General features: G+C 37.6%; 2 protein-coding genes and 1 long non-coding RNA gene across 3 annotated transcripts in view; 2 read left to right on the top strand and 1 right to left on the bottom strand.

Moving 5' to 3' along the window:
- Positions 1-54: 54 nt before the first annotated feature.
- On the bottom strand, positions 55-14,679 carry clu (clusterin). Its single transcript, XM_046060290.1, has 10 exons — positions 14,559-14,679; positions 9,979-10,140; positions 9,342-9,490; positions 8,375-8,545; positions 6,892-7,062; positions 5,765-5,978; positions 4,649-4,789; positions 3,484-3,710; positions 2,011-2,201; positions 55-779 (listed from the first exon to the last, which is right to left on the bottom strand). Exons 2-10 carry the CDS (start codon positions 10,091-10,093, stop codon positions 767-769), a joined length of 1,392 nt encoding a protein of 463 aa, XP_045916246.1. The 5' UTR covers positions 10,094-10,140; positions 14,559-14,679; the 3' UTR covers positions 55-766.
- Positions 3,450-4,690, top strand: LOC123977541. Its single transcript, XR_006826702.1, has 3 exons — positions 3,450-3,725; positions 3,975-4,063; positions 4,150-4,690. It is a non-coding gene; the product is annotated as an uncharacterized LOC123977541 (long non-coding RNA).
- Positions 14,680-22,628: 7,949 nt separating the features above from the next.
- The window catches only part of scara3 (scavenger receptor class A, member 3), a 28,910-nt gene continuing 24,288 nt past the window's right edge, over positions 22,629-27,250 (top strand). Inside the window, exon 1 of the mRNA XM_046061231.1 lies at positions 22,629-23,066. Coding sequence (XP_045917187.1) covers positions 23,060-23,066 — 7 coding nt within the window. The 5' untranslated portion in view covers positions 22,629-23,059. The remainder of the gene's footprint in view (positions 23,067-27,250) is intronic.

Here is a 27,250-nt window from a genome sequence, read left to right as displayed (position 1 = left end):
AAAAGAAGCCTTAATTCAGAGGAACATCTCAATAGGAATGACAAAGACACTGAATGGGTTTGAGCAGGTTTTTATTAGATCTATTAGAAGTATTGCTTGATTGCTAGGCTATTGTACAGAGGGGCTCAAAGAAATCCTGAACGTAATCAATGCTATTTTCAAAAGTTCAGTCCCTTTGATCAGTGATTTTAATTTCAGCAAGTCAAACACCTCAACCAACTCTGATAAAAGCTACCAGAGGGCAGAGCAGGTCATTAAAGCCACTGAAACAGCCTGAATAAACTTGCTCTAAACTTTTCTAAAAATCAAATCTTTGTTTCATAGAACCTTTGTGTAAGGAAATATCAGTTCAATCTGCGTTTGTTAGAAAGCTTGAATGCAGAGAATAAACAGTTTCAGAGTGAATCATGTTTATTAACGGAAACTCAAGCATGAATCGTTAAATGTAATGGCACCTTTTTGCAAAGCCCAGCTCACGATATAAGGCCTTACTATAGACATGACAAGGCCTGTTATCTATATCTACTGAATAACTTTTCTTACAGCAGGACAAAGAGCTCTAATGTAACAATATAAATATCTGAGGTTAAACTGTGTTGTTTGTGATAGCATGACTTAAATATTGTTTCCATCAGAATCAGTGGATTGGCTCCAGGGTTTTTTCCCAGGTGTGTTTATCGTCGGGGTTTCAGCTGTGTTTTGATGAATCCAGAACATTCTCATGTCAGCAGACAGTTCAGGTCAGGGAGCAAATGCAGCTGGGACTTTATTTGACCACACTGGAAATACAAAGAGAAGGAGATCAGAGATTGTCAGTGATTGTTTTATATCCTATATTAGGCCACAGAGCCCTAAATAGACAAGACTGAATATATCTATACATCAGCGTTAAAGTTCTTTCTTGACATTGTTAACAATAATTTGACAAAATGTAACTCAAAGTCCAGTTACTAGCTTTTCCCCATAGTAACCCACATTGTGAGGTTATAATCGCTCCTTGTGGAAGACCAGAAGATGAGGAAAAAGCTCTTTTAAAAAATCTATTATGTAGGCTTTGAATTTGTTTTAGTTTTTAGAGAGCACTATTGAAATTAAAATTCAAATCACACAAAGTCAAGCAGCTGGAATATCTTCAACCTCTTCAAGTGAAATGTCCGTTTTGAATAATGCTTTCTCATCCAGGTGAAGTTAAAGTCTGGAAATAAACACAGCAACCAAGAAGGTTTAAAGGAAAGGTTGAAATGTTGAAGCACTGCTAGCCGAGAGAAGGGAAAAGAGCTCGCATTTTGTTTTTGTTTATAAAACACAGCCCAAGTAGAGGTGAGAGAGCAGAGAGTTAAACATAACACAGGGAAGAACTACACATTTTGTGTAAAAATCCTACATTGATCATTTCTAAAATGTATAAATGCATAGTCATTAGTAGCTACATGGATCTTGTACATGTAATAGTAATTGTACAGTATTTCCCTCTGAAATGTCTGAAAAGCAGAAAGTCCCTCAAATTGGAAATACTCATGTAAAGAACCAGGACCTCATATTTGTACTACAAAACAAAGGACAGTGTAGTAAATCTGCCCAGTTATCTAGAAAATAGTAAATTCCAGAAATACTGAAACTGAATTCAAGCTTTACAAATGCTTAAAGCAATGGTTAGATATTTTGGAAAATACACTTATTTGCTTTCTTATCTTATGACATGTGTGCATGGTAAATATGAAAGTACAGCTAACTTAGCTTTGCACAGAGACTGAAAATGGGTAGAAAGCTAGCCTGCATCTGACAACAGTTGCTGGGAGCAGTGGAGAGGAAGGTTACTGGTTCCGGACAGTAAATGCCAGGCTATCTCCCCCCACTGTTCTCTATGCTAGGCTGTAGCTGTATGCTGTAGCTCAGTCTTCTCATCTAACTCTAAGCAAGAAAGCAAATAAAACTGAAATGTCCACAAAATTATCATTTTAAATTTGGTTATTATTTCTCCTGCTGGTGGTAGCCCTGCTCGACACTCACATGGTGGTTTCCTTGTAGCGGTCCAGAGCCTCCTGGGCCACCACCTCAGAGAACTTGGGGTCGGTCCAGGGGATGTCACCCGGCACACTGATGTTCATAGGTGGAGAGTCGAAGAGCTGCACAGACACGCTTGTTTCTTCAGGCTCCTTCTTCTCCTCGTCTGGCTTCCCCTCCATGTCCTTGCAGATCACCTGCAGCACAGCGGGGTGGGGTGGGGGGGGCGTTCATCTTAAGCAAACAGCCTAAACATATCTGCATTTCCACATAGACAAAACTGATATACTGTACATATGCAAATATAGTGGCTCCAATTTTGATCTTTTCACTTTAATTGTATTTAATTAGAACGCCTTTTAGCTTTTAAGTTGGTGTTAATAGCATAAAAAACAACTTGCAAAGTGGTTATCAAGCTAAAAGTAAGGTTTATGCATGTTTTAATGTCTCGCAAAAGAGAAAACCATCATGGATTAATGGAATTGCTGCGAAGAAAACAGACCTATCACAAAAGCTGCGTTTCCACCAAAAGTACTTGGGACTTTTAAATCCCTGGATCTCTTTTCAAGGAACTAAAAACAACAAGTTTGGACCCCATATTTAGCGTAACTCCATCAGCTGTTTGCTGTAAACACACCGCTGCACGCTGGCTGCTATTTCCAACCAATACATTTAATGCCGACGTCAGGCAAACATCGGCAAGACTTGTGTGTTGACTGTTGATTTTGATTTATTGGTTTGAAAACAGCAGTGGAAAAGAGAGGAGCAGTCCTAGAAAAACACCCGACATGCTTGGTTTAAACCCAGTAGCCTCTACTCCCCAATTCAGAATATTACTGCAAGGCAACCCCCCCCCCCCAAAAGTACCGGTACTTTCGGAAAGTACTACCCCCTCGAGCAGTGACTTTTTGGGGGGTAAAATAAAGACCCTAGAACTAAATTTAGACCCCGGTCCCTTCGGTGGAGAAGTTCCTCCAAAGGTTTCTAGTTCCAGGGTATACTGTAGTTCCTTTGGTCGAAACGCAGCTGAAAAGAACTCTTGAAATAACCACACCATTCACAAAAAACATGCAAACTGTTAAAAAATAGTAAGACAGTTTGTTTTAAAATTCATTTAAAGTTCATCCTGAAAGTAGGCTTTTTTGGAGATACACAGATTTCAGATTTTTGATGTTCATATTTGTCACATTTCTCACTATGCAGATCCCTCAGTAATTAAGGACATTTCTTTACCCCATGTTTGTTAATTTAGGAAAACTCCATCACTGACTACACAGCTAACATCCAATAAAAGCAGGTCACAAGTAAAAAAGATGTGAGTAATTAGTTATTTTTGGCAGTACATTTTATTATTTTATTTGCACTATTCCTACATGTACTGTATGTTTCCAGCTTCCCCAAAGAGAAAGACACAGCGCTGCAGTGAATGAGCTTAACAGATTATTTCAGCACAGCAGGACAACGGGCAGTTCCACATACCGTTTGAATCCGGAAGATGTCGTCCTTGGTGTTGGTGTCGTTTGCCAGAGACGACACCCAGCCGAACTGCCTGTTGAGCAGGTCCAGGATGGAGGAGGTGTTGAACATCTTCTCCTCGAACCTCTTCAGGAGGCTGTTGTACTGCTGAGTGAAACGCTCGGCCATGGCCAACGCCTCCTCCAGCTCCTCCTTCAGCGGGCCCTCCAGAGGTTTCTTCCCGGAGCAGTCTGTGAAGGAAACAGGTTGAATAACATCATCATGGAGTCACGTTAGAAAAATCCCTTAACTGACTACAATGGGCTTGTACCCATTAAAAGGACATTAACATTTGTTTTATTGTATGATTCTTTATATAGTTTGGCATTTTGATCACGTCTGACCAAAGACTTTTTTCTGTGGTGTATTTAAACCATGAGCTGCAGCGTCTATAGTTCATGTCTGGTTGTTTTTATTTTTTGCATGTTGTGTTGCTCTGATAAAAACATCCCCAGATCATCACTCAGATCTCCATATCTGGGTTCCTGCTGGAAGAGGCTGCATGAAAGAACACACCGGGACCTCACTGCACTGGACCTCACAGGTCTCACTGGTTTTAGGATGTATTTAATTTGTTACGGCTGTATGTGTTTCCCTGCGCTGTGTCCATGTTCCTTTTCTTTCCTCTAGTTCTGCCCCAGGAGTGCTCCAGCTAATTACTGAATGAGGTCCACCTGGCCCTGGAAGGCGGTCTTTAAAAGCTCCTGTACCAGCATCTGAAGGAGGCTTTTTGATTTGGGACTGCTGCTTGCTGCCTCTCAGCTGGAGCATTTTGTGTTATGTTCTTGTGTGTTTTTGCTGTTCTTGATTTATTGTGTTATATTAATAAATCCTACTGATTTGGTTGTTTTAAAGGTGTTTAAACCTGTGTTTAGTTCAGTTTAGTTCGCCTCATGTAGCCACCAAAGGGTGGGGCGTAACAAATTATAAAGGATATTATTCATATTTTATTTTTATTTAATGTATTTTTCCCTCAGTATTGCTTGTTAGTTATTTCTTTTTGCTGCCTATATATATGTTACACATTTTCAAATGTATATACTCATTAATCTTGTCTCCATATTTTGGATTAATACTATTGGTTACAACATCAAAGAAAAATAAAACAATAACCCGAGAGTTATCTCACCAATATGCTGGATGTCTCTGCATTTCTGACACTCGTCACGGAACTTGATGCAGCCGGCTGAGTTACGGCGAATCTCTCTGCAGGTCATCCTGCCGTTGCCGAAAGGTTTGGTGATGACAACATCCTCATTCATGCTGCCATCTGCGACAATACACAAAAATACAGTTTTGTTTTTGTTTTTATTTTGTCAATTCCCAACCTAGTGTCTCCCAAGTTAACATGTATGGTTTGAAACTATCGGAAAAACTCTGCAGGTTATCGCTCACAAATCCACTTTCTTACACCCCTTAAAAAAAACCTCTGTGAAGCTTCGGTGATCCCTAGTAGGGGTCGGGACTCCTAGGTTGGCAACCAGTCTAAAACATCTGCAGGTCAGTATTCCGGTAATGAGGTTTCAAAACAACAAATTAACATTTGCATTTCTTTAAAAAGGCCTTTGAAGAAATTAAATACCCAATCACCACTTTAATTTGCAGTACAGTGTGTATTTGTCCATCATATCTTGTGACTTTTAACTTGTTAGTTTGTACTTTAATGGGAAAGATCTTCCAGACAGTTCAAGGTAATGCGGCAGATTTTTTACCGATACATCTACGGTTTGGATGCAGGTGGTTCTGGCTTCTTTTAAGCTCTTTTTGTTCTTTCACATTACTTTGAAAACCTCGCACAGTATAGTACTAAATGTTAGACGTCTTTTATAGATGATACAGCCAATGCCCTTAACAGACATTTTATAATATAACTAACTTTAAAGTAACTAAATCACCAGTGCAAACAGCTTCAAAGTTCAGTTATTTTGTTATTGTATCCTGCAACAAGACATAATTTAAATATTTAAAAATGATCTTTTTGGACCTTAAAGTGCAGTAATATCACGATAAACAGTCAAAAGATAACTAAAATAGACTGAGTTTAAGACTCCCACTTATGGATCACTGGTGTGCACTTGGAAAAAGTCACAGCATACTACAGTAGATTGATGTTTTCCCCACGTTTGTGTGAATCCAGCTACAGTTTCTATCAGCCAAACATCCTGCAAACCCCACACAAGCTTTCTGAATATTAAGTCAACAGGGCATCTATAGGGATTTAAGTACAACATGTCAGAAAACTTGCCCTCATTAGGAGGTGTGTCTGAGTTGATGTCCATCATGGAGCCCATAGAACTGAAGAAGTTCCTGCCCATGCCCATCATGGGGGAGAACAAACTCTGGAAGTTGTGTAAAGGATCATTGAATATAGAGCGAATGCTCCTGGCCCGGCGAGTGTACTGTCCCAGGAAATTGGGAAGAAAGAACACTGGAGGGTTGTAATGCACATGATCAGCCACCTGAGAAACAGCAACGACACACAGAGACACAGCTGATGATGTTGTAGTTGTGAACCTCTTTGTTCTGTGAGTGTACTGTTGTCATTAATTGTGTTTGAATATCCATAATAAGGATTTACCCTAGTTTTGTTCTGAGATTCATCTTTAAAGCTCTACTAAGCTTCCAAATCTTGCAATTATGGCACATAATTCAATTAATTAATTGATTCTTTTGACTACTTTGTGGGCGGCAGAACAAGCTGTAAACACTACGTCTGAGATACTTGTACTTTACTTAAGTTTTTATTTTGACAGACAGAGTCCGACTATTAATATAAAACAAAACAAAACATAATACAAAACTTATAGATTGTGATGTATTATTATAGATTAAGCTACACAGCAATACCTATTTTACCTTACATTAGAGATGCTAACACTAATTGAATCGCTGATTAAAATGCAATACAATAAAATATACATTATTCTGAAATTGGCCATTTTGCATAATGAGTACTTTTTAGTACGTGTTATTGCTTAAACAGTTTTAGGGCTTTTATGCTCCTTACCTAATTCTCACTTGATTTATTACCTAAACACTTTCCTAATCAGTATATTGTCTCAATCGCTAGTTTCAAGTCTTCTTAAATACAACATGATATTCATTTTTGGTCCCATTTACCATAAAATAGATAATAAAGCAGGGCATGCTTTAGGGCGGGGCTACCTTGACGTGTTTTCAGTTCACGGAAGTTAATTGTTACATTGTGGTCGCCTAAAAATGTCTTGTTCAGCAGCAGGTTGTACTAAAAGACACTCTAAGGAGTTGGCTGTTAATTTTTATTTTTTTGCCAAAAGTAGCATCCCAATTAATATCACCTGAATTACAGACGCACCTTACTAACAAAGCTAATCTAGTACAATTAAAAAGTACCTTCATGCTGTCTGTGAATATGCTGTCCACACCGTCAGCCATCACTGTGTATTTTTCCTCCAGGTTCTTGAATTCTTTGCTCTGCCGCTGTCCCTCCCGCTCCAGGACGTCTATCTTCTCCCCGTTGATCCAGATGGAGAAGGGTGATGTTCTGTTTAGAACGTCCTCCAGCTGCAGATACAAGGAGTGAAGAAGGCGGAGACAGGGAGGGAAACGGTGTTGTAGTAGGAGTGATTGTGTTTCATGTTATGTGTTTCTGGTAGGATTGTGAGGGCTGATGTATTTGTGTATTTACAGTATCATTAAATATGACACTTTACATATCAATGATATGCTTGTTTCTTTGTCATTTTTCAAATTATTTTATACTTGTCAGGAGAAGACACCGAATCCAAAGTTACTACTTATCATCAGTGGTGGGGGGAGGAGGGGGTAGTACTCAGTATGGCACTTGGGGGATGTTTGTGTTGGCAAAGCAGTTGTCAAGTTGTTAGTCTGTTGATGTTGTTGGTCTGACGTTTGCTGTATGACACAAAATTAATTTCCGATAGGATTAATATGAATGAAGCAATGACGCCATATGATCACGATCCACTGTCACTGTCCCTCTCAGATTCTTTACTTAAGTAGAAGGACTAATACTACACTGTAAAATGCTCCATTACAAGTAAAAGACTGTTATACTATCATATATTATGTAAAAAGCAGGATTTTACTGTTGTGGTTGGTTGATGTGGAGCTGATTTAATCTATTTTATATTGAACTACAACTAACAATTATTTTTATTTTGGATTAATCTGCTGATTATTTTCCCAATTACTCTGAAAAATCATGTCACAATTTCCCAGACCCCAAAGTGCCACCTTCACAATGCTTGGTTTTGTCCAAATCTCAAAATGACTAAAAAATACATTAAAATTATTACAAGGAAAAGCAGCAAATCTTAACTACAAACTATAAAAAAATTATCAAAATAGTTGGCAGTTAATTTTCTGTCAATCAATAAATTGACTAATTGTTTCAGCTCTACTTTTGTTTTGTGTGTGAAAATATTAATTTGTAACTAACTAAAGCTGTAAAATAATTGTAGTTGAGTAAAAAGTACAGAATTTCCCTCTGAATTGTGGAGTAGAATCAGAAAGTGGCACGAGAAGAAATTTGAGTACCTCAAAGTACTGTACTTGAGTATAAATATACTTAGTTACATTCCACCACTGATCATCATTAACATATTTGTGCATACTTGAGTTAAAAGGAAAGTTGCATGACTGTCACTTTAGTTTAAGGGGTTTCTATAAAGAACCAGCAATACTGATTAATTCTCAAAGCAATAAGTAATCAATGAAACTGCATTATATCCTTTATTTTAAATATATATTACATTATATCCTTTATAGACGATACCATTGTATGGATCATAATCAAACGCTGATATAAATAATCTACTATGAGTATATGTGTGTGTACATGTGATGGTCTGACCTGGCGTCCCACCAGTCCAGATCCGCTGCTGCATGTCCGGGAGTAGTATTTAACGCAGGTGTTCTTCAGACAAGGCTTACATTCCTCCCACAGAGACTTCATGGTCTCATTGCAGACCTCTTCCTCCTGCTCCAGCTTGGCTTCCATCTCCTGAGCTGTACGGATCGCTTCCTGCAGTGAAACAGAAACAAAGATTGAAAGAGGCAGGCTTTTACTTTACTGGGATCATTAGAAGTTAGCGTTCATTGCTAGTTATGGCATCACATTTCCTTGGGATGAAATGCCAGTGAAACAGTTCTCAGATTCTCTAGGTTAGAACAAAATGACTGTAAGATAATTAAATATATCTAATATATTTAGCCTTATTTGGTTTTAAGATTGCTTTACATATAATGACAGAAACCTCTTACTACACCTGTTAAACTGCCAAACTGACTGTATTACTATTTGATAACATTCGGTAGGATTTTTCACACTTCTCTGTCACCAAGAAAGTGGGCACTGTTGTCAGAGCTGATCAGACAACAACAATAATCTTTAAACAAACAAATATTTCTGCAAACATTTGTAGGAATTCAGCCCATTTTGTCAGGAAATGGGGGAGATGACCTGCCTGGCAAAAAACTAAATCTTTTCCATTTAAAATTTTCACTTGTTAAAATAAAATATATAACATTTGAATTCTTCCAGTTGCTTATAAGAGAGGTATACACACTGGATGTAGTGCTTTGCAATCATTTTACAGTTTTACTCTGCTTTGCCAAAAAAAACTCTTCACCAATCAGTAGCCAACTATATTGGGTAAAAATAAGCCCATTTGTTTCCCAGTGCATCATATCTTAACAACAACTGTATCATGTTTGAAAAATGAATCTAAATCCATTGATTATTAGGAAATTCTATAATATAAAGAAACACTGTCTCAGTCTGTCGTTATTGCTGATGTCTCACACAAACATGTTTCTACCTCTTTCTGCAGCTTGGTCTCCTCCAAGGCATCCACAAACTTCTTGTGGTCCTCGGAAGACTTCTGCATCACACTCTTCATCTCCTTCACTCCGTTAATGGCATTTTCAATCTGTTTATCCAGATACTTCCCTCCCTGGAGTGAGAGCTCTGTAAAAAATTACATATCGCATTTTCTCTGCAGGTGGATTCATGTAACAGGCTGCCTCTTTGACCGAACTGATTATTTTTTCATTACAAAGTAAATTCTAAAATATATGAAGGGTATTTTTTTGTACAAGTTTATTTACACTATGTATAAGCAAAATGCCCTTTTACTCTGTTCTGCAACCCCTGGCACTGCCACTTGACCTAATTTCAATTTTGAGCATTTTCATTCAAACTCGAATTCAATACCCGTTATTCTAGACCGCTTTATGGTATTTTTCTTTACTTTTGCAAAATTTAGTCATTTCAATGAAGGTGGTTTAAGAACCTCCTCATCCAAATTACAAAAATATATATTTCTATTAATAGTGATATCCTGCCATTGAGATCTCTGAGATCCACAGACAAAAATGAAAAATCCACAAACAATTTGTTTTTTTAGAATTACGCTGAACTGACACAAAGTTTGAAGCAGGTGCGGTGAGACTTACCGGTAAGATCTTCTTTTGAAGGAGGAACAATGCAGTTGACTGAAGCCAGAAGTAGGGCCACAGCAGCCAGAGACTTCGACCCCTTCTTCTTCATCATCATCATCATCATTAACATCCTCTCTGACTCTCACAGGGCCAGCAGGCAATGATGAGAAAAAAAACCTGACAAACAACAGACATGAACACACAGGTTTAGTCCAAACTCCTCCTGACTGTTGTAATGTTTTGTAATGTCCCTACACGTCCACTAGAGGGCGACATGAGCTGTAAAGGAAGCTGACCGAGAGCTACGCAGTAAAAAATGATCATGCTTGCTCAGCAGTTTTCCGCCCTTACAGAGCATAACATAAAAATAACCGCACTGATCAATACTAATAAATAATTCAAACTCATGTCTGCTGAATGAATCATTTCCTCCGTCTCCAATTTCATTCCATCAGCAAGGACATTATCATAGAACAGACCTCAGATCAGTGTTTCCTGTGACTTTGACCACCTGTGCCTTTCTAAAACATTATATAAAGAGAACAGCAGGCCCTTTCTCTGTTTGCCCATTTTTTCTGCTGCTTGATCAGCTGCCCATGTATTCAATTTTGAAAGCTTCAACGTAACACACGAGATAAAGACAGAGGGATAAAGTCATCAGACAGATGGGCTGCCCTTCTCTTTGCTTTTCTCAGCCAGAATAAATCTCTCTCTGTGGGTCTACGCTCTGTTGATCATTTCTGCTGCCAGACACAACCCTCCCTTTTCCTCTAAATACACAGCATGATGATGTGCACCAATATATCCATTGTCAAGCAAAGTAATGACATTATTTTAATGTGCAAAAAGTTGGCCAGTCATCAAAAGAAGAATGAAAAACACAGCGTACAAACTATAGACAAACATTGAAAGTTTCATTCTACAACCTTGGTTATTAATCTGCTGCTGTAAGAGACTCCACTCTCCTGGGCTTTCCACCAGGTTTTGGACCCCGGACTGGGAAACAAAAGGGGCCCAGCTAATTATAAGGGCCCCGAGGGACATTGACAATTCCCACGTGGAACGTGATCATATGACGTCATCGCTTCATTCATATTAGTCCTTTCGGAAATTAATTTTGTGTCATACAGCAAACGTCAGACCAACAACATCAACAGACTAACAACCAGACAACTGCTTTGCTAACACAAAGTCACTTTATGGCTGCCCCAAATCTTATTTTTTTCTGAGCTAGATTTGCGTTTGGCACTTCAGCTGCTGTCCGTGGTGCTGATCAAAGGCTGAAGGTTTACAATTGTGTGGAGCCATTGTGTGTCTGTACCTATCGTGTACACGAACAGTTTAGAGTTGTGTTTCTGTCCACTTGGTGAATGCAAGTCCAGCATTCACTCTCATTTTAGCTCTGTTTTTGGTCTCCACCAACTCCTGAGGGAAATATCTGGCTCTTCAGCAGCTAAATGCTCCACTATGTTCACCAGCTAGTCGCTAACTTTGTCTGTCATTTGATGCAAGGCAGGTAGCGTACAGTGGATTTATCAGAGTTTTCCAGCTGAAAACAGTTGCCTGATGCTGCTGCTGGAAACAAAGCTGATGAGAGCCTTGAGACTGAACCAAAACAGTAAACTTGAAGGCCGTAAAACAACAATGAGCTGAAAGATGCTAAACCACTCTTTTATATGACACGCATTTAATTCATTGTTAATGTAAAAATATTCATCCTAGTAGTACATGCATACTTTTTGCCATATAATTAAGTTTTAGAAGGTCATTATATCATCCAAGTTAAGAGGGATGTTGTTGACCCAGATGGAATAAAGTTATGTTTACTGTCAAGAAAACAAAATAAATGTTATGTAACTTAATTTTTTAGATTAGAAAGCGCTTGTTCATCCCCTCCTCAGTGTTGTTTGTGCAGTCACCTGCTCGCCCACTATCTCCTGTTCCTATGGAAACGAGCAAAGTACAGAATGTACAGCATCTTTTTGCATCATATTTGGTGTAAAGCTGTCCAATCAACACAAATCATTTATAACTTTCACATTACTTTGTTATTTGACCTCTTAACATACACACTTTCCCCCATTTTATTCTACATTGTCTGACAGTTACACACACAGTTTATTCATTATTGGCTTCTTTAAACTTCATCGAGGCTGTACTCAAGTTCAAATCAAGTTTTCTATGCATCATTTTAACCAGTACACTCTTACCCAATTTCAGCCCGTCATATTTGGTGTCTTTGGAAACTTTTCGATCCCTAATACAATTTAAACATAATCAGTTAATGTACTGATTATATAACCTCTACCAATATCTGTGATTTTAATCTGCAGTGAATAACAGAACGAAATGTCACCAACTGTTCCAAACCCTGTAGGACAGGACGCCCACCTGGGGGATAAAAAGTCCCACTTTCTCCTGTGCTAATGTGTTCATGAGTTTAACACATACGGTGCAGCACACTGCAGCAGCTTTCACAATGGGGTCAATATCCATGCGACAATAAACCTCTTGCTTAATTACAACATGCCAGTTACTGGAAGGTTCGTAAACAGGGAATGACTGCCAACAGCGAGATCTTTTCTTAATGAGAAAAAAAAAGTAGATGTGCAGAGAGAGAGAGGAAAGATTGTGGAGAAAAAAAAACAAAGCCAGAGACAGTCAGAACGGTTGACAGAGAGAAAGTTAAACAAATAAAAAGGAAAGGAGAAATAATTTACAATGCGCAAGTCGAGCTACATTATTTGCTCAATAGCAGCTGCCAGATCCTGATTACACAACCAAAGAATGCAAACCGACCAACAGGCCTTTAGTCCAGATGTTGCCAGCAAGACCTTCCAGAAAGTTCAGCTGTGCGTAGTGAAATGCGGTTCTACGTAAAACATCTGTCCGCTATGAAACACATTGTCCTTTCAGGCAACCACATCTGCATCATGTTGAGTGATTTATTTTAGTCCATATATAAAGTTATATATAGATATCACTGTACATTATATTGTTATTATTGTATTTTTATATTGTAGTATATACTTCTATATCACAATATTTCATTTCTTTACAGTAAATATTTCATAGCATTATAATATTATTGTTTAGTGTGTATATTACACATACTGCAATATATTACATATATTATATATATATCATATATATATATAATATGATATAGTATAATTTCAGTAACTTTTAAGCAAAAATGATAAAACTTCAATGGTTCCAGCTTCTGTTCTTGTTCTAAATGTGAATACTTGCCTGTTTTTTTGTGGTTTATGATAATACATTATCTATCTTATATCTATATATATCGTCCTCTTGGCCTCAGGGAAATTGTGGTGAACATTTTATACTAATAACTGACATTTTATAGACCAAACAATGAATTGATGAAAATGATCAAAGTTAGTTGCAACAACTCTTTAATATATTATTACGTATGTTATTATATATACTTCATCATAACTGCCAGAGTTGCACTTCTGGATATCTTTGCACAAATATTTGTACAATTCATTAATATAGTCTGATGTACTCTAATGTACTCTATTGTGTTGTTTACTATGGTTGTATACAGCTTTTTTAATGTAATTTTCTCTAATTCATCATTTTATTTTTCATTTATTTCTTTTAAGTAGTTCTTTATCTGTTTGTTTGTTTTGTTTTGTTATTTTGTTGGGTTTTTTTTTTTTACCTCTAAGCCCATACCTTTATCTGTATCTGTTGTATTAACATTTATACATCAGCTGATAACTGTAAGTTGCTGATGCTTGTGTTTACTATTAATTAATGCTCCTTCTGCTTCTGTGCCATTCTCTCTGTTAGAAGCTCAAACGACTTTCCCAGAGCCAGAATAAGAAGGTAAAATTAACTAATCTGGATCATCTGGGCTCCATTTACATCACATGGGACACTGGCACATGTGGCCTCCTTTTGGCCTCATTTTAAGTGTTTGGGGATTTTTGCACCCAACGGATTCCCTTGTCATATGGTTATGGAGAAATTAAGGTCAGTTATAAACTAGAAAATGTACAAAAAAGTAATTTTGGGAACATATATATATAAAACATAGCTATTCTACAGCAAATTTGCATGATTATTAGAATAGTACAAGTGAATGCTGTTTAACTGCATTTAAAATCCAACCTGCATGTCTCCTCTATTCCTTCACTCAATAGTGTCAGATAGACACAGCAGTAGACATAGATGTTTACATTCCTGTTTTGCAGTTAGCATTGCAGCTGAGTCTGCCTGTGTTTATAGCCTAAAGTATGACGTCATCTACCCTAATCCAGTTGTTTTGTTCCAAAGATGGAGGTCACACCCATGAGTAAGCAATATAAACAGCAGCCATGCAGTCAGCATTTCTGCATGAAGAAAAACAACTAAAGGAACCAACATTTTAATATAGCCTATAAATTAGTAAGAAATGTTTTAAGTATTGACATTCAATAAGCTTAACCAGGGAGCTGCAGCTGATGTTTTGAACTAATTTATCATTATAAAACTGCTTTGTACATAAATAGACAATATTTCTTCTGAGCATCACGAGCTGCAGACTCTGAAATAAAAATAATAAAATCAAAGCCCCTCTGACTCACCTCTGTTTGTTTCCTGAGACTCCAGATCGTCTGAAGCTGCTTCTGTCTCTCTGCGGCTCGTATTTATACCGCTGGATAACGGGGATGGTGCAGGCATGTGATTCACTGACCAAACACGCTGCCCCGCCGCAGCTACTGTCACGCTGCAGCAACAAAAGATAATTTCCTGTATTAGGCTTCAAAATAAATCTTTATCATCAATGTTTCTTTCAAAGTTTGGACAAAAACTGCCATTTGTTGTAAACATGGTAACTGTGTTTTCTCATGTGGCATTAAAATCTTGTAAAGTTATCAAAGGAATAGTAAAAGTAGTATTTCTTCTCCTTCGCCTTATCAGCACTGTTTTAAATATGAAGCATATGTTAGCTACCCTGTTAGCTTAGCTTTGCAGCACTTCTAAAGCTTGCCATATACTGTATGTCTTGTTTGATTAATCTTTAGCCTACCTAAATAAAGTTTAAAAAGACAATTCGGCATTTTTATGTAGGTACTTGCAAAATCTTTTTCTTCTTAGGACTAGGATGGTCAATGTGGTTTATTTATATTATATATATTTATATAAAATAAAATAATAATTGGTATCAATCCTTTTAACTTACTCTTGGCAAGAAAGCCAATAAGCATAGTTCCCATAGTGTCAACCTACTCCTTTAAATGCAGGGTCTATTTAGTGAGATCGATAAATAATAATAATAATAACTATGTGAGGCATGTAGGTGTATCAGTGCAAATGGGAATGAAACAGATTTTCATAGAAGAAAATTATCCCACCTTGGAAAAAAGTTTTTAGCAAGTATAGCTGACTTGGAAAAAATGGAAGGAGGAAATAATCAAATTCAGAAAGAGGTCAGAGAAATAAAAAGTAAGGCAAAGAATCATTATGAAGCCTAGTTATTTGCTTTAAAAAAGCCTCAGGGATGTTTATATGACACAATATCTTTTCAGAACATTAAGTTAATTTCATAAAGTAAAATATGCTAAAGTAACACATTTGTCCATACTATTTAATAATAATCTATAATAGTATTACTAATAACATCATAGTTTTGTAGTTTTGTGCTGACATGTGTAAAATAACAGTTATAGTAATATTTTCAATAACTTTGATGCCTGAAAATCACATGGTGTTTAAATGTCACATCTGTTATAGAACACTGATGATAAAACAAGTACTCACAACACATTCGAGCAAATCTAAAAGATGTTTTTGGAAAGTAACTGTAGAGAAAACAAAAACATTTTCAGTATGTAATTGATTTTTTAATTAATTGATCATATGTAACAAAAATAGTGCCATTTCGCAGTAAGATGATAAAAAAGGAGCCTACATATGTCTATACAGTATATCCTGTTATGTCTGTGCTAGTTTCACACAATGTTATGTATTGTAAATTATGTGAAATATACATAATTATGTATATTATCTTGCTATAACTATATCTATACTTATATCTATATAAAGACTTGGTCTACTGTTAGGAGAAAACATCTTATTTTCTTTTCACTCAGCCTACCTTATATATTTTATTTGAATTGCTTTACTTAACATAAAACTAGTAATTAAGCTATGGTTAGTTTGTCCCTTTCCTCCACTGTACAAAAAAAACTTGCTTTTATTTTGAAATCCAAATGCAATTTCTTTTTATTGTGGTGTTTAACTCTACCTTACTTGACATGAGCCTGAGGACTTTTCCAGAAGTTTTGTAATTTATTGGCAGCAGTGCTCAGAGCTGCTGAGGGGAAAGACAAACATTTGATTCATCCTGAGGGTGATTCAGCATATAATAATTTCAGTTTCACATTTGTTTATCTGTAGTCCACATTATATTTACAGTCTCAAAACAGATGTACAGACACACATAGCCTAGGCTAACAATACAGATAATTACACAGTTCATACATTGATAGCATGTGTTTAGCAAAGCCTTAAATATAGTATTCACTAATACCTTAATTTACCTTCATGCCAGAGTGTGTATGTGTCTGTGTGTGGATGTGTTGCTTTACAAATAAAATGACAAACAAAACTCCTATACAGTCATACTTTTATTATCAACTGTAGCTCGTTTACAGTTTTGTTTTTATATTTTTCAAGGTTTTAAGAGGCTCCAAACATTTTTCACAGAACACATTTACGCTTCGTAGATGTAAGTAATATCATTAACAAAGGCTCTACTGTGTTTATGTGTCCCAGTGAGCCAATTCCAACAAGCCATGCATAACACCATGACCCTGATTACAGTGCAGCCATCTTTGATGTTATTAATTACACATGCACTTTTCCTGCTTTTACAAGTCAAAATATTTTATCATATCTTTAAATAAAACAGTAATCCTAATCTTAAAAAACAGACTGTTTCATCTCTGTTAAAACTGCAGAAGGGTGTGGGAGTTACTGACAAAATAATAAAGCAATCATAATCTACAATTATTAATCTACCATCTGTGTTTTGTTAATGAAACCTCCCTGACAACCATATCCAAATTTGGTAGTTGAAATTTTCTCGGTTGAAATCAAGGGTAAAGTGTTTCTGTGTTTCATTGTTGAGCAAAATAAACCACTTTATTATCTGTAAAGAAAGCATTGCCACAATCTTAGCTCCTAAAAGGTTTGGATACATGGTTTTCACATGCTGAGTTGTATCCCCAACAGCTTGGAGGTCACATTATGTCAGACCTTCAGACTGAAAATCCGCCTGCACTAACGAGTACTGTTACTTTCCATGAGTGTGAGGAGACTTTTGGGACAAAAGGGTTAAAGAAATGAGTCCAGCACCTGTCACATCAAGTATTGTTAATACTGATGTATCTTTAAACAAAACAGTAATCCTTCAATCCCATTAACAACAAGTGAGGACTGTGTCATCTGAGGGGATGGAGGTTCCAGTAAATCACACACGCTTTCATGCACTCACACAGATTCCTTAGCTCTTTGTCAGCAGCAGTCCTCTCTGCAGAGCTGTGATCTGTCTGTGAATCTAGCCGCAGTCTTGTTCTTGCAGCTGAAGCATGTCCAAACAAACTTTAGCAAAGTTTACTCCAAAACTAAGGCGTGTTTTTGAGGGATCTGGCCTTGTCTGGATTTGTCCTTCAGTGCAAAAGCAAAATGTGACACTAGGTGGCAGGAACTCCTTTTTTATACATTATTCTTCCTAGAGCTCCCATCACTGTAAACAGTATTTTACTGTGTATTTTCAATTGGTTTCTATGTGTTAAATATTTCTATTCTAGTGCCCAGTACTTACCAAAAATCTCTTAAAAAGTTTATGTCCAATTATTAAAACTTGTGCTTTGAGACAGTAACTTTGGAAGTGGGTTTCTTCCTGTGGTATCCTGCTCTACTTCCAGCTTTCTGCTTTCGGCTGCTTTTAATCTTTAAATATTTAAAAATGTATATTTAAATATTTTAAATTTACTGAAACTATGACAGTGTTGCTGTGTGAAAATATCTCACGCTGACATGTGGCTGGGTAAAACATATTTAATATTAGTATAAGAGGATACATCGCTTTATTATTTAAGGCGTCATGAGTATGTAGAGAGGTGAAGAGGTTAGGTCTGGTAAGGGGGATTAGGTAGATGGAGGCCCGATGCACTTCAACAGAATGAAAATCTTGTTTAATTAGACTTAAAGGTATTTTAATATAATTTAGCAATGTGCTATACAAACACAAAATAAACATACTAAAACGCTGCCATTTGTTTTTAAGAAAAAGGTGTCTTACATATTAATGGATAACAATCTGCTGGTATTGTTGTCCATTTCCTTTGGAGTTAGTAGTGATGTCAAAAAGTATAACGAGATAAGGTCACTGCAATTCATAATCGCATTAGCAGGTCCGTGAATGTTACAATGTTATGACTTGCTTGCATGGTGCAACCATGTGTTTCTGTGTTGACTGGGGAGAAGATGTCTTTTTAAATTAAACTCTTGTACAAAAAATGTTAAAGCAAAATAAACTTGAGAGAGAAATGTTGATCTGGAACTGCTCGTCTAAATATGTGATAGTTCTCCACAGCTCAAGTGCGTTGACCTCTATAGGTCACTGGATTTTACAGCATGTGCTGCATGCAGGAAATCTGCTGTATGGCTGAACAGATGATCAGTGTATATGTGGAACAAGAACAGTAGGATGTCCCGTTTTCTGTAAGAGGTAAAGTGACAAGGAGACCCAACATGTTCCAGCAAGAAAATATTGAAATCGGTGAAAAAGCATCCTCTTTGTAAAGCAAAAGGGGTTTTGAAATGTTGGGAAATGTGGTCCTAATTAGCACAAAACACGAGCACAACAACAGCTGTTTTTAGATATTCTGGGGAAAGTCCAAGTAGTCACAAGTTATGAAAAGCCAGCTGCAAGTCAAGGTGCAAGTCTTGCTGACCATTAAAATTACAACACATTTGGTCTTTAAAAGTGTTAGAGAGCTGAGATGATGTCCTTAGAGCTATGTAACAAACACATTAAGTGACTAAGTGTGTAATAGTTCTCTGTTGCTTATATTTTACTCTTCTGGTAGTTAACTGGGTCAGACTTGAATATTTTTGCTTGTATGAGAGTGCTTCACAAATTTAGAATTGCACTCCTCTAACAGAACCAGGACATCGTCTTTTTGATTCCTCACATTCTTTGTTCTTGTTAAAACATTGGCGCCTACATTACCCACTATACAATGTGACAACTTTATTGGAGATTCAGGTGTGTAGCAGCTAATGTAGCCACGAGTCTGTAGCCTTAAGCAGAGCTATGGAGTGGGCTACAGACATCTGGATGCTTTTTTCAGTGAAAAGGGCAGACCACACTTTGGGCCAGGCAGACAAAGTTAGCAACTAGCTAGGTTACTAACCTTGAGCCAGATCGATATTAAAGCTGGGGGTGATAACGTTGGGGAAACTAGCAACTTGGAGACAACTTGCCCTTCAGGCATTCCTCTAAAACACATTTTTCTGTGCAGTGAGTGCAGCTGAGAGTACGGGCAGGCAGGTAAGAAGGCAGGTAAGCAGTGCTTATTACAGTCCAGTGACAGACACAGATACCGGATACCTTTTTTCATTTTTGTTTCAGAGCATATTATTAATTGACTGTTTTCTCAATGTAAAGAGGATTTCAACTAATATATTACAAAATGATTCTGAAATAAATTGCCTACCCCAGCTTTAAAGAGCCAGAGCCAACTGTTTGCTAACATGTTAGTCATTGCTTGTTTGTGCTGCCTCTGAGTGGCCAAAAAAGTTACTGCAGCCAGGTTTAAATCTGGCTTGTCTTAAATCTCAAGTCTACTGCTCTCTGGTACTGGCAATACCACTGATGTGAGATAAAGGTTACCAACCATCGAAACAACTTCTGTAATTATGACAAGTACTTACTAGATGGGACACAAAAAGATTAACTAATGATGAAATAATTAGTTGATGGTAGTTTTGTGGCTGAGTTTATCAGGAACGATTCATGAAGAAAGCGGTCAGCATGTCAATTCACAGATATTAATGAAGTAATAATTACCTGATGATTCACTAATATAGTATCTCTCAGTCAGTTCTCTAGTAAATCATCATTATCTACTACATAGCCCTTGGTTTGGAGATATTCACTAACTACTTCTACGATTAATTAATTATCAGGTAATTTCTGAATCATTCCTCGCTCGTTCCTTAGTACCTACTTACAGTTTTGTGTACTGTATTGTACCGTAAGTGTTACCCTAATTCCTTTGTTTGAGTTCCTTTGTTTCAGTTACTAGTCTGACAGTAACATATGTGTGTTTAAAAATATTACATGGCAGCAACTTACATGAGTTAGATTTTAGTGCACATGTGGAACTATAACTTGTTGGCCTTGAGGTATGTTCAGCTTGTGTTGCTCAGTGTTGACAGTTTACCAGCAGCAGATCCGCTGTGACTAAGATAATTATCTGTTGCGTGACACTTGTGTTTTGCTCCACTCTGTCAGTGTGTGTGTGTGTGTGTGTGTGTGTGTGTGTGTGTGTGTGTGTGTGTGTGCATCATGTGCCAAGCTGCTCCAGTGTTAAATTGGCCAACTAGTGAATTGAAACCATGTAGGTCTGCAGCCAGTCCTTAACCAGTGGCATGGATTTCAACCGACACATGCAAAGAGAGAGCTCTGAATGAGCTGCTCTGCTGGCTTCTAACACAAAACATAATTACCAGCAGGCTTAATTAGTCCCATTGGTGGTACTGAATGACCCGTGGCTGACAGGCCGCAGATGAACTTCAAACATTTGGATGATTCTGGTATCAATTTAGGGGAAATTGTGTTTCTCTGTGTGTGTGTGTAGATAGCTGCGTGAGTATGTGAGTGTGTTGGAATGTGCATGAACTGAATTGATTAAGAAATTTCATGTTTTGTGATCAAAGACGTTGGTCATTAAATCCTCATTTTTACAAACTGTAGCATCCAAGGCCATAATAACTCATAAAGGAAAAGAAGGGAGAAGGGCTTCAAAGCTATTCAGGGATGTAAAAGTAATCTTCAAAAGGGCATTATTCACTCTGGTTACGGTTGAGATAGTGTTGCAATGCAAAACGATTTGGCAGCACTTAAATATCGTAATTATCTACAGTATCTACATTAGTAATCACTGCAAGGAACGTCCTTCAGGGTATTTTGTGCTGGGAAGTGTTTATCATAATAGGTTTTCTTGATTGGTTGACCAGGATGTCAACATGACATCACTAAGAAGTACTAAAATAGTAATATCAGAGCATAGAACCTGCAATCAAAATGTTACTTACAAAAAAAGGTGCAAAAGTTTTATCATCAAAATATACTTAAAAAAACTTATAAGTACTCAGAATAGCCCTCTTCAGAATAATATTAATTATATTATTGATTTATAGTTATTGATGCATTGGTATGTACATTACTTTAAATAAAATCAGTGGGAGCTGTCATTCTAGTCTGCGGTCATAGTTTATACGGTATAGTTTAAAATTTTATAATTTTTTTGTATCTAGCATATTTCCAACTGAGGTTTAGTGGGCACAACTAGTCTTAACTGATAATCCATTAAAAGTGTATTTGTGAATGTTATAACTTGATATTTCAAAGTTCTCAAGTTGTCAAGTTTTCCCCTTAAGTAGCCTCAACATTTTTAAACTAATTTTTTTACACATTTTTTTTGCCTGCACAATGTCATTAAATATTTTCGTGCACAGTTTTCTACACCATTCCCCAGAATTCAGCCTGACCTGTTCGTTTTTTTCTGAAACTTTGGGATCTCCACAAGACACAATAATATAAAATAATGTTCTGTGGATTTAAACAACACCAAACAAAGCATACATTTTCAAGTACATATTTTAGTTCATATTAAGCATTGTATAAGCTTAGGGAAAGAGAGTGTTACTTAAGTATTATGTTGTGCTCATATTTTGTGGATGAGCTTGAATATAACCATAAATATACTGTATACCATCCATCCATCCATCCAATGTCAACCGCTTATCCTGCGTACAGGGTCGCGGACAATATATACCCTTCTTATTTTTGCAGTATGGGGCTATTTTAAAGTGTCAGAGCGAGTGCAGGAGAGGAAACAGAGCTGCTGAAAATCCACAATGCCAGACAACCGCTGGAGCTGCCTTGTCAGCTGGATGGCCGGATGCGTGTGTTGGTGAGAGAAATACACCTGCTGTTAAGTCGAGGTTAACGGGAGCAAGTTAGCAAGATGGTGCCAGATAGGGATTATAGCTTTGACATTTGTGTGTGTGTGTATTCACAGAAACTATTTTCTGTCTCGCAGGCCAAGGCCACAGATATTCAAGGTGCTCACTCCACAATGTTCAAACATTTGTTAGCAATTAGCCTCGGCCACAAACCTGACTTTTAACAAAACACATGGACCCTCCCTCCCTCTCGCTCCCTCCTTTTTCTTTTTTTCTCACCCTGTCCCTTCTCCAGTCCCACCCTCATTTTCCAGTTTCTTTGTTCCCCTCCCATCTCTCTCTCTTTTTTCTCTCTCTTTCTTACCACTCTTCTTCTTTTTCTTCATCCCCCCTCGCTCCATTTCCTCCCTCCCTCTCTAACGTTGCACATGGTTTCTGTCTGAGGAGGTTTAGTTTCCTCAGGCTCTGGATGGGTGAGGGATGATGCCAGAAAGCTGCAGGCAAACACACATGTTCAAAACTTTTCCTTCAGCACTCATAGACTTGCAAGAATATTTGAAATGATCCAGAATCCTACAGTTTTTTAGGTTGCAGAAGTGCATTTTTTGCCCATATGGAACATTCGATGTGGCTGAATCCTGAAGTGTTTGCTTGTTGTTTACCAATTTGGAAGTAACATACTCTGGGACTTTCTTTGGAAACTGGAAAATGTTTCACTAAGTAGTTTGATGGAACCTCAAATTTAAATTTCTGACTGCTTTTGCTGTTCTTGGACACTTGCTTTCTGGGAAAAAAAAGGTGAAAAGGACTGCAATATCACCAGCATCAAGTCGACCATCAGCAAAAAAGTTGTTTATACAGGATTCTCGAGCGAGGAATCATGAAAGGTAGAGTAATTTCTCTGATTTCTTATGTTATTTCACCTACAAATCTCCTACTGGGTGCATTTGTCAGTGTTAAAAATACAGGAACACTATCTGTCATTGTGGCATGCAGGCAGGCACCTGCACAGGGCATCGACCACATATGCTTCTCATCTGCTGTGAAACTTGGCAGCGTGGATCCTGAGAAAGTGCTGGTTTGTTGTTTTTGGATGTGAGACTTTGATCAGTCAGCTTTAAATCTCTATATGTGTGTGCGTGCACACCGCAGCCCTGTTTCATAAAACATAAAATGTTCTCCAGCCCTGCCAATCTGCCACAGATTGACTTAATATCCCCTTTAAAAGAGGGCGAGTAAAAACATAACATTTAAATCTGAGCTTTTTCACAACATGCCATGAAAGGAGAGCTGCCACTGGCTTTGAAGAGAGCTCCTACATGGTTCCCAGACGTACAGTATGAGAAGTGAAAGGCTGACAGTGATGGGAGGATACAGTGGTAAAGAGGGGATAAAAGAGAGGGAATGAGAGGGAGGAACAGGAAGGGAGGGAGCAGGAAGAAATCCCACATGTGGGGTAGCAGCTTGAAAATATGTTGAGAGGTGTTGACATATTCATTACAGTAATTGGCTTTAGATTGCTTTCCTGTTGGCTATCTATTATTGTTGTTTACTTATTTCCTCTGTATTGATGTTTATGATTGATCTTTATAAAACTTTGAGGTGTCTATTTCCTTGGAATTTGTTTTGATGGTGTTTCACTTTCTGTGTTGATGGTAGCCTATTTTAATTGACAATGTGCTGTGTTTTCTAAACCTAGCATTTAATAAGAATCGTAACAACTGGTTTGTTTACACTCGAGCAATTGCAGCCAACATTACTCGAGACAATGTTACCTGTTATTGTGTAGCCATCATCCTAATAGCCATTTGTCTTTAAACGTTAAATGTGAAAATGTATGCTTAATGATACAATTAAACAGTGTGATCTCACATGTTTACTTATCACGCTTTTATAGCTCTACATTGCAATACAAGAGCAATGTTGTTTCTTTATTTAGCGTTAGCTTGTGCGAATGCTCACTTTTTGTCTGGGACATGCAGCTTTAGCCTTTTAGCGCGATGTAAAGCCATCGAGTTCACATTTAATATGAGTTTTACAGGGTTCTCATTTTAAAACAAGTCAGCTGGAAACATTAAAAAGTCAGCTCAAGAGTGCATTGTCAACTAACGCTAACATTAGCTTAATTAGCTAGCTACAGCCAATAAAATCTGTCATTTAAGCTGGCAAAATTGACGGTTGACACCTAAGCAGCCTTTGGCTCACACTGTTGGAAATCAAGGACCTGTTAATTTAGTAAATTTGTCACTGTAAACTGCATTTGTGCAGGACAAGAATGGAAAGCAGGCAACACCAAGGGGCAGAGTTTAGCAATCATCACTATCACTCATGTCCGACTTTGTTTCTTTTCAAACAAGATTGAAGTTTAACAACAAAGTGTGTATTAGGATTTGACCACATGGCCAATTAATGGAAATCAAGGTAAGCTTATAAGTAAAACTAAAACCAAATCAAATCAAACTCCAATTCAAGTAAGCACATTTGGTCTCTGCTTTTCAAGGACCACAAGACGATGTAGCAAATTAGCTCCGTTAACATTTACAGTGCTCTTCTCAGCCACAAGGTACAGGAGGTCTGTTAATGTGGTTTCTAGTCTTGCTGAGTGCAGGTCGAACCCTGACCAACCAGAACAAAACATGCTGCCTCATACATTCCTAACAGGCCTGGAGAGGAGGGGAAAGGGGGACAGGTGTATGGCTGGCAAATAAGAAGGAAAGAGTGAGTAAAGGGGAGGTACAGAAAGAGAGATTTTCTTGTTTTCAGTGCCATTTTTGCTGAGGCAGCATTAAAAATGTATATTCAAAGCATTTTGAATTTGGACTGAATGGAGAACCAGGAGTCATAATAGCGGATTTTCATTCTGACTTGCTTTTTCTGTATCCATTGCCCACTTTTTCATTTATTTTTGCTTCTTTTGATTAATTATATAAATGTTTTTGTTAGACTTTTTCATGTTTTTATACCAACTCTTGCAACTGCAATTGCAGAGACTAGATCCTTAGTTAATAAGGCAGTGGAATTATTAGCTTGGTTAAAAGTAGTAACTGCTTTTACTCATTATTCAGATGCAGTGGAAATACTGTTTATGTAATTTATAAGGCCAGAAGTATTCGAAAAGTAGTTTTGGTTTGGGACTGTTTTTAATGGTTTGAGCTAGGTCCTTATTTTACTATTAAGTGAAGTCTAAAGAAAGTCATTTCTCAGACAGTTTTCTGCCTCTAACAGCAATGCCCCCATGCACAAACTCACGTTTGGGTTCGTAGATATTCGTAAATTTGTGTGTAAAGTTCCTATACATTTCTCGTAGTGTTTCAGTCATGTTTGCATATGCGTGTGTTTCAGAGTTAGCTGCAGTCATGCAGTGTAGATTTTGTGGAAAATACCATATTATGCTAACTTAACCAACGCTATTTGGTCACCACAAAACCTAACTTTGAAAAGTTTACCCTCCCATTTTACATCATTATTAAACAGCATTTTTACCCAATAGGCTACCTTTTTTCACTCGTCAATCTGAACAGGCAATATAATAGCAAGCAGTTTTGTCTGTTCCGTTGCACCTGGGAGTTACTGGATGTACATCATGCACATTTAGCAACAATTAATAATAAAATAATTCACTTTTCTTATAACATGAAATCCATTTTATTTTACTGATGTGTAAAGTAGGCATTTAAATGTACGAACAGCTGACACAACAGTGACTGGTGTCCACGCTCTTAATTCAGGTGTCCTCATATTGTACTTAACCATATATTTTAACCTCCTTTTGGAAAACTTTTTTCATTCTTACCTTTATTCTGTCTCTCTGGAAAGTTCCTATAAGACGGTGAATTTTTTCATGTGAATTTTGAAGGCAAGTAAAAAACATGCTGAGAGGCCTGTAAATAAAGCGTTAGAGAATATTGCATATGCCCTTTGGCCTTGAAGCCCTGTAAACCTAACCAGGTCTCAACGTGGCTGTCCAAAGCAGTTTAGTCCTGAGAAAACATGATGCGTTTATGGGATTGTGACACAGAAAATCTCTGTTTCACTACCGAACCACAATAAAAGAACATGCTCTTGTAATGGCTCGTCTATAACGTCAGCTTCACAGTCTACACCAACACATTCCAGGTGTCTGTAGGTTTGCGAGGAGACCACACATTCCAGTCAGAGGGCACCTAAATGGCTTGGATGTCAACAGACGTTTGGAAAGGGACTCGTTTGGCTTTATGAGTTGTGGTCAAGACCTCCACTCTGATCTGGAGCAGGGCCCATTTCATGACTTCTGGTTTCACTTAAAGCTGGGATTTGCTGAGGTTCTTGAGGAGGATTTTCTAGTCAAAATAATTTAAACCAACCAATGAAGGAGAGGAACACCTTGACATGTTAAATCTGTGCATCTTCATGTGGGGAGGCCATCTCTGTTTGCACGTGAAATTGATTGAATGAGGTTGCAGGACATTCAAGGCATGCACAGTTCAGTGGCAAAAGTAAAGTCCAGAGGGGGAATTAAAGGGAAGGAGTGGGTGGGGAAGGGGTTTGGAAAGTCCAAAACCCCCTGAGAGGAACCACCGCAGTGGAACCACAAACATGAAGTGGTGCTGATGTTTAGCTGACTCAAGTACAGGCTGTTCACAAACAAACAAAGAGGATGGAGAGGAGGGCTGAGTGACTCCATGTGGGTGAAGAGCAACATCCTGATATTTAAACATTTTATGTTTTCTTGAGCTTCATTAAGTGCATCTTCAAGCCCTACTTTCACTTGACGATAACAATGTGGGTAATTCTGAATAAATCCTTCTGTTTAGAATGTTAATGTTTAGAAAAGCTCTTTAAACTAGCCTGTAACATGTCTGCCTCTTCTGTGTGCGCTCTTTTAACTTGCTGCTTACCTTAATATTTTCATAGGTGTGGTGGCTTGCCACTGTACACCATCTGATTATCGTCTGTGGAGACGTTGGCCCCCATGCAAGAACATTTTCATAGTCCATACGAGGGTTCCAAGTTGAATTCACTCTCTTTACGTGCACAAACGCGAAATTGCCACTCTGTTTAGGTTTCATTCCCAAAAATGTGACTGTAAAAG

The sequence above is a fragment of the Micropterus dolomieu genome, linkage group LG10 (genome assembly GCF_021292245.1).
Source record: "Micropterus dolomieu isolate WLL.071019.BEF.003 ecotype Adirondacks linkage group LG10, ASM2129224v1, whole genome shotgun sequence".
Classification (NCBI taxonomy): Eukaryota; Metazoa; Chordata; class Actinopteri; order Centrarchiformes; family Centrarchidae; genus Micropterus; species Micropterus dolomieu.
The sequence above is the reverse complement of the archived record's forward strand: the minus strand, read 5'-3'. Positions and strand labels throughout refer to the sequence as shown.

What these genes read in the sequence shown, in the direction of transcription:
- clu (XM_046060290.1), bottom strand. Translation starts at nt 10,093, where the DNA reads ATGTTAATGATGATGATGATGATGAAGAAGAAGGGGTCGAAGTCTCTG. An exon ending in TTCAAAAGAAGATCTTACCG is followed by an intron (nt 9,491 to 9,978) that starts GTAAGTCTCACC and finishes AATTTTTTACAG; the next exon opens with AGCTCTCACTCCAGGGAGGG. An exon ending in CAGAGACATCCAGCATATTG is followed by an intron (nt 3,711 to 4,648) that starts GTGAGATAACTC and finishes TTTCCTTCACAG; the next exon opens with ACTGCTCCGGGAAGAAACCT.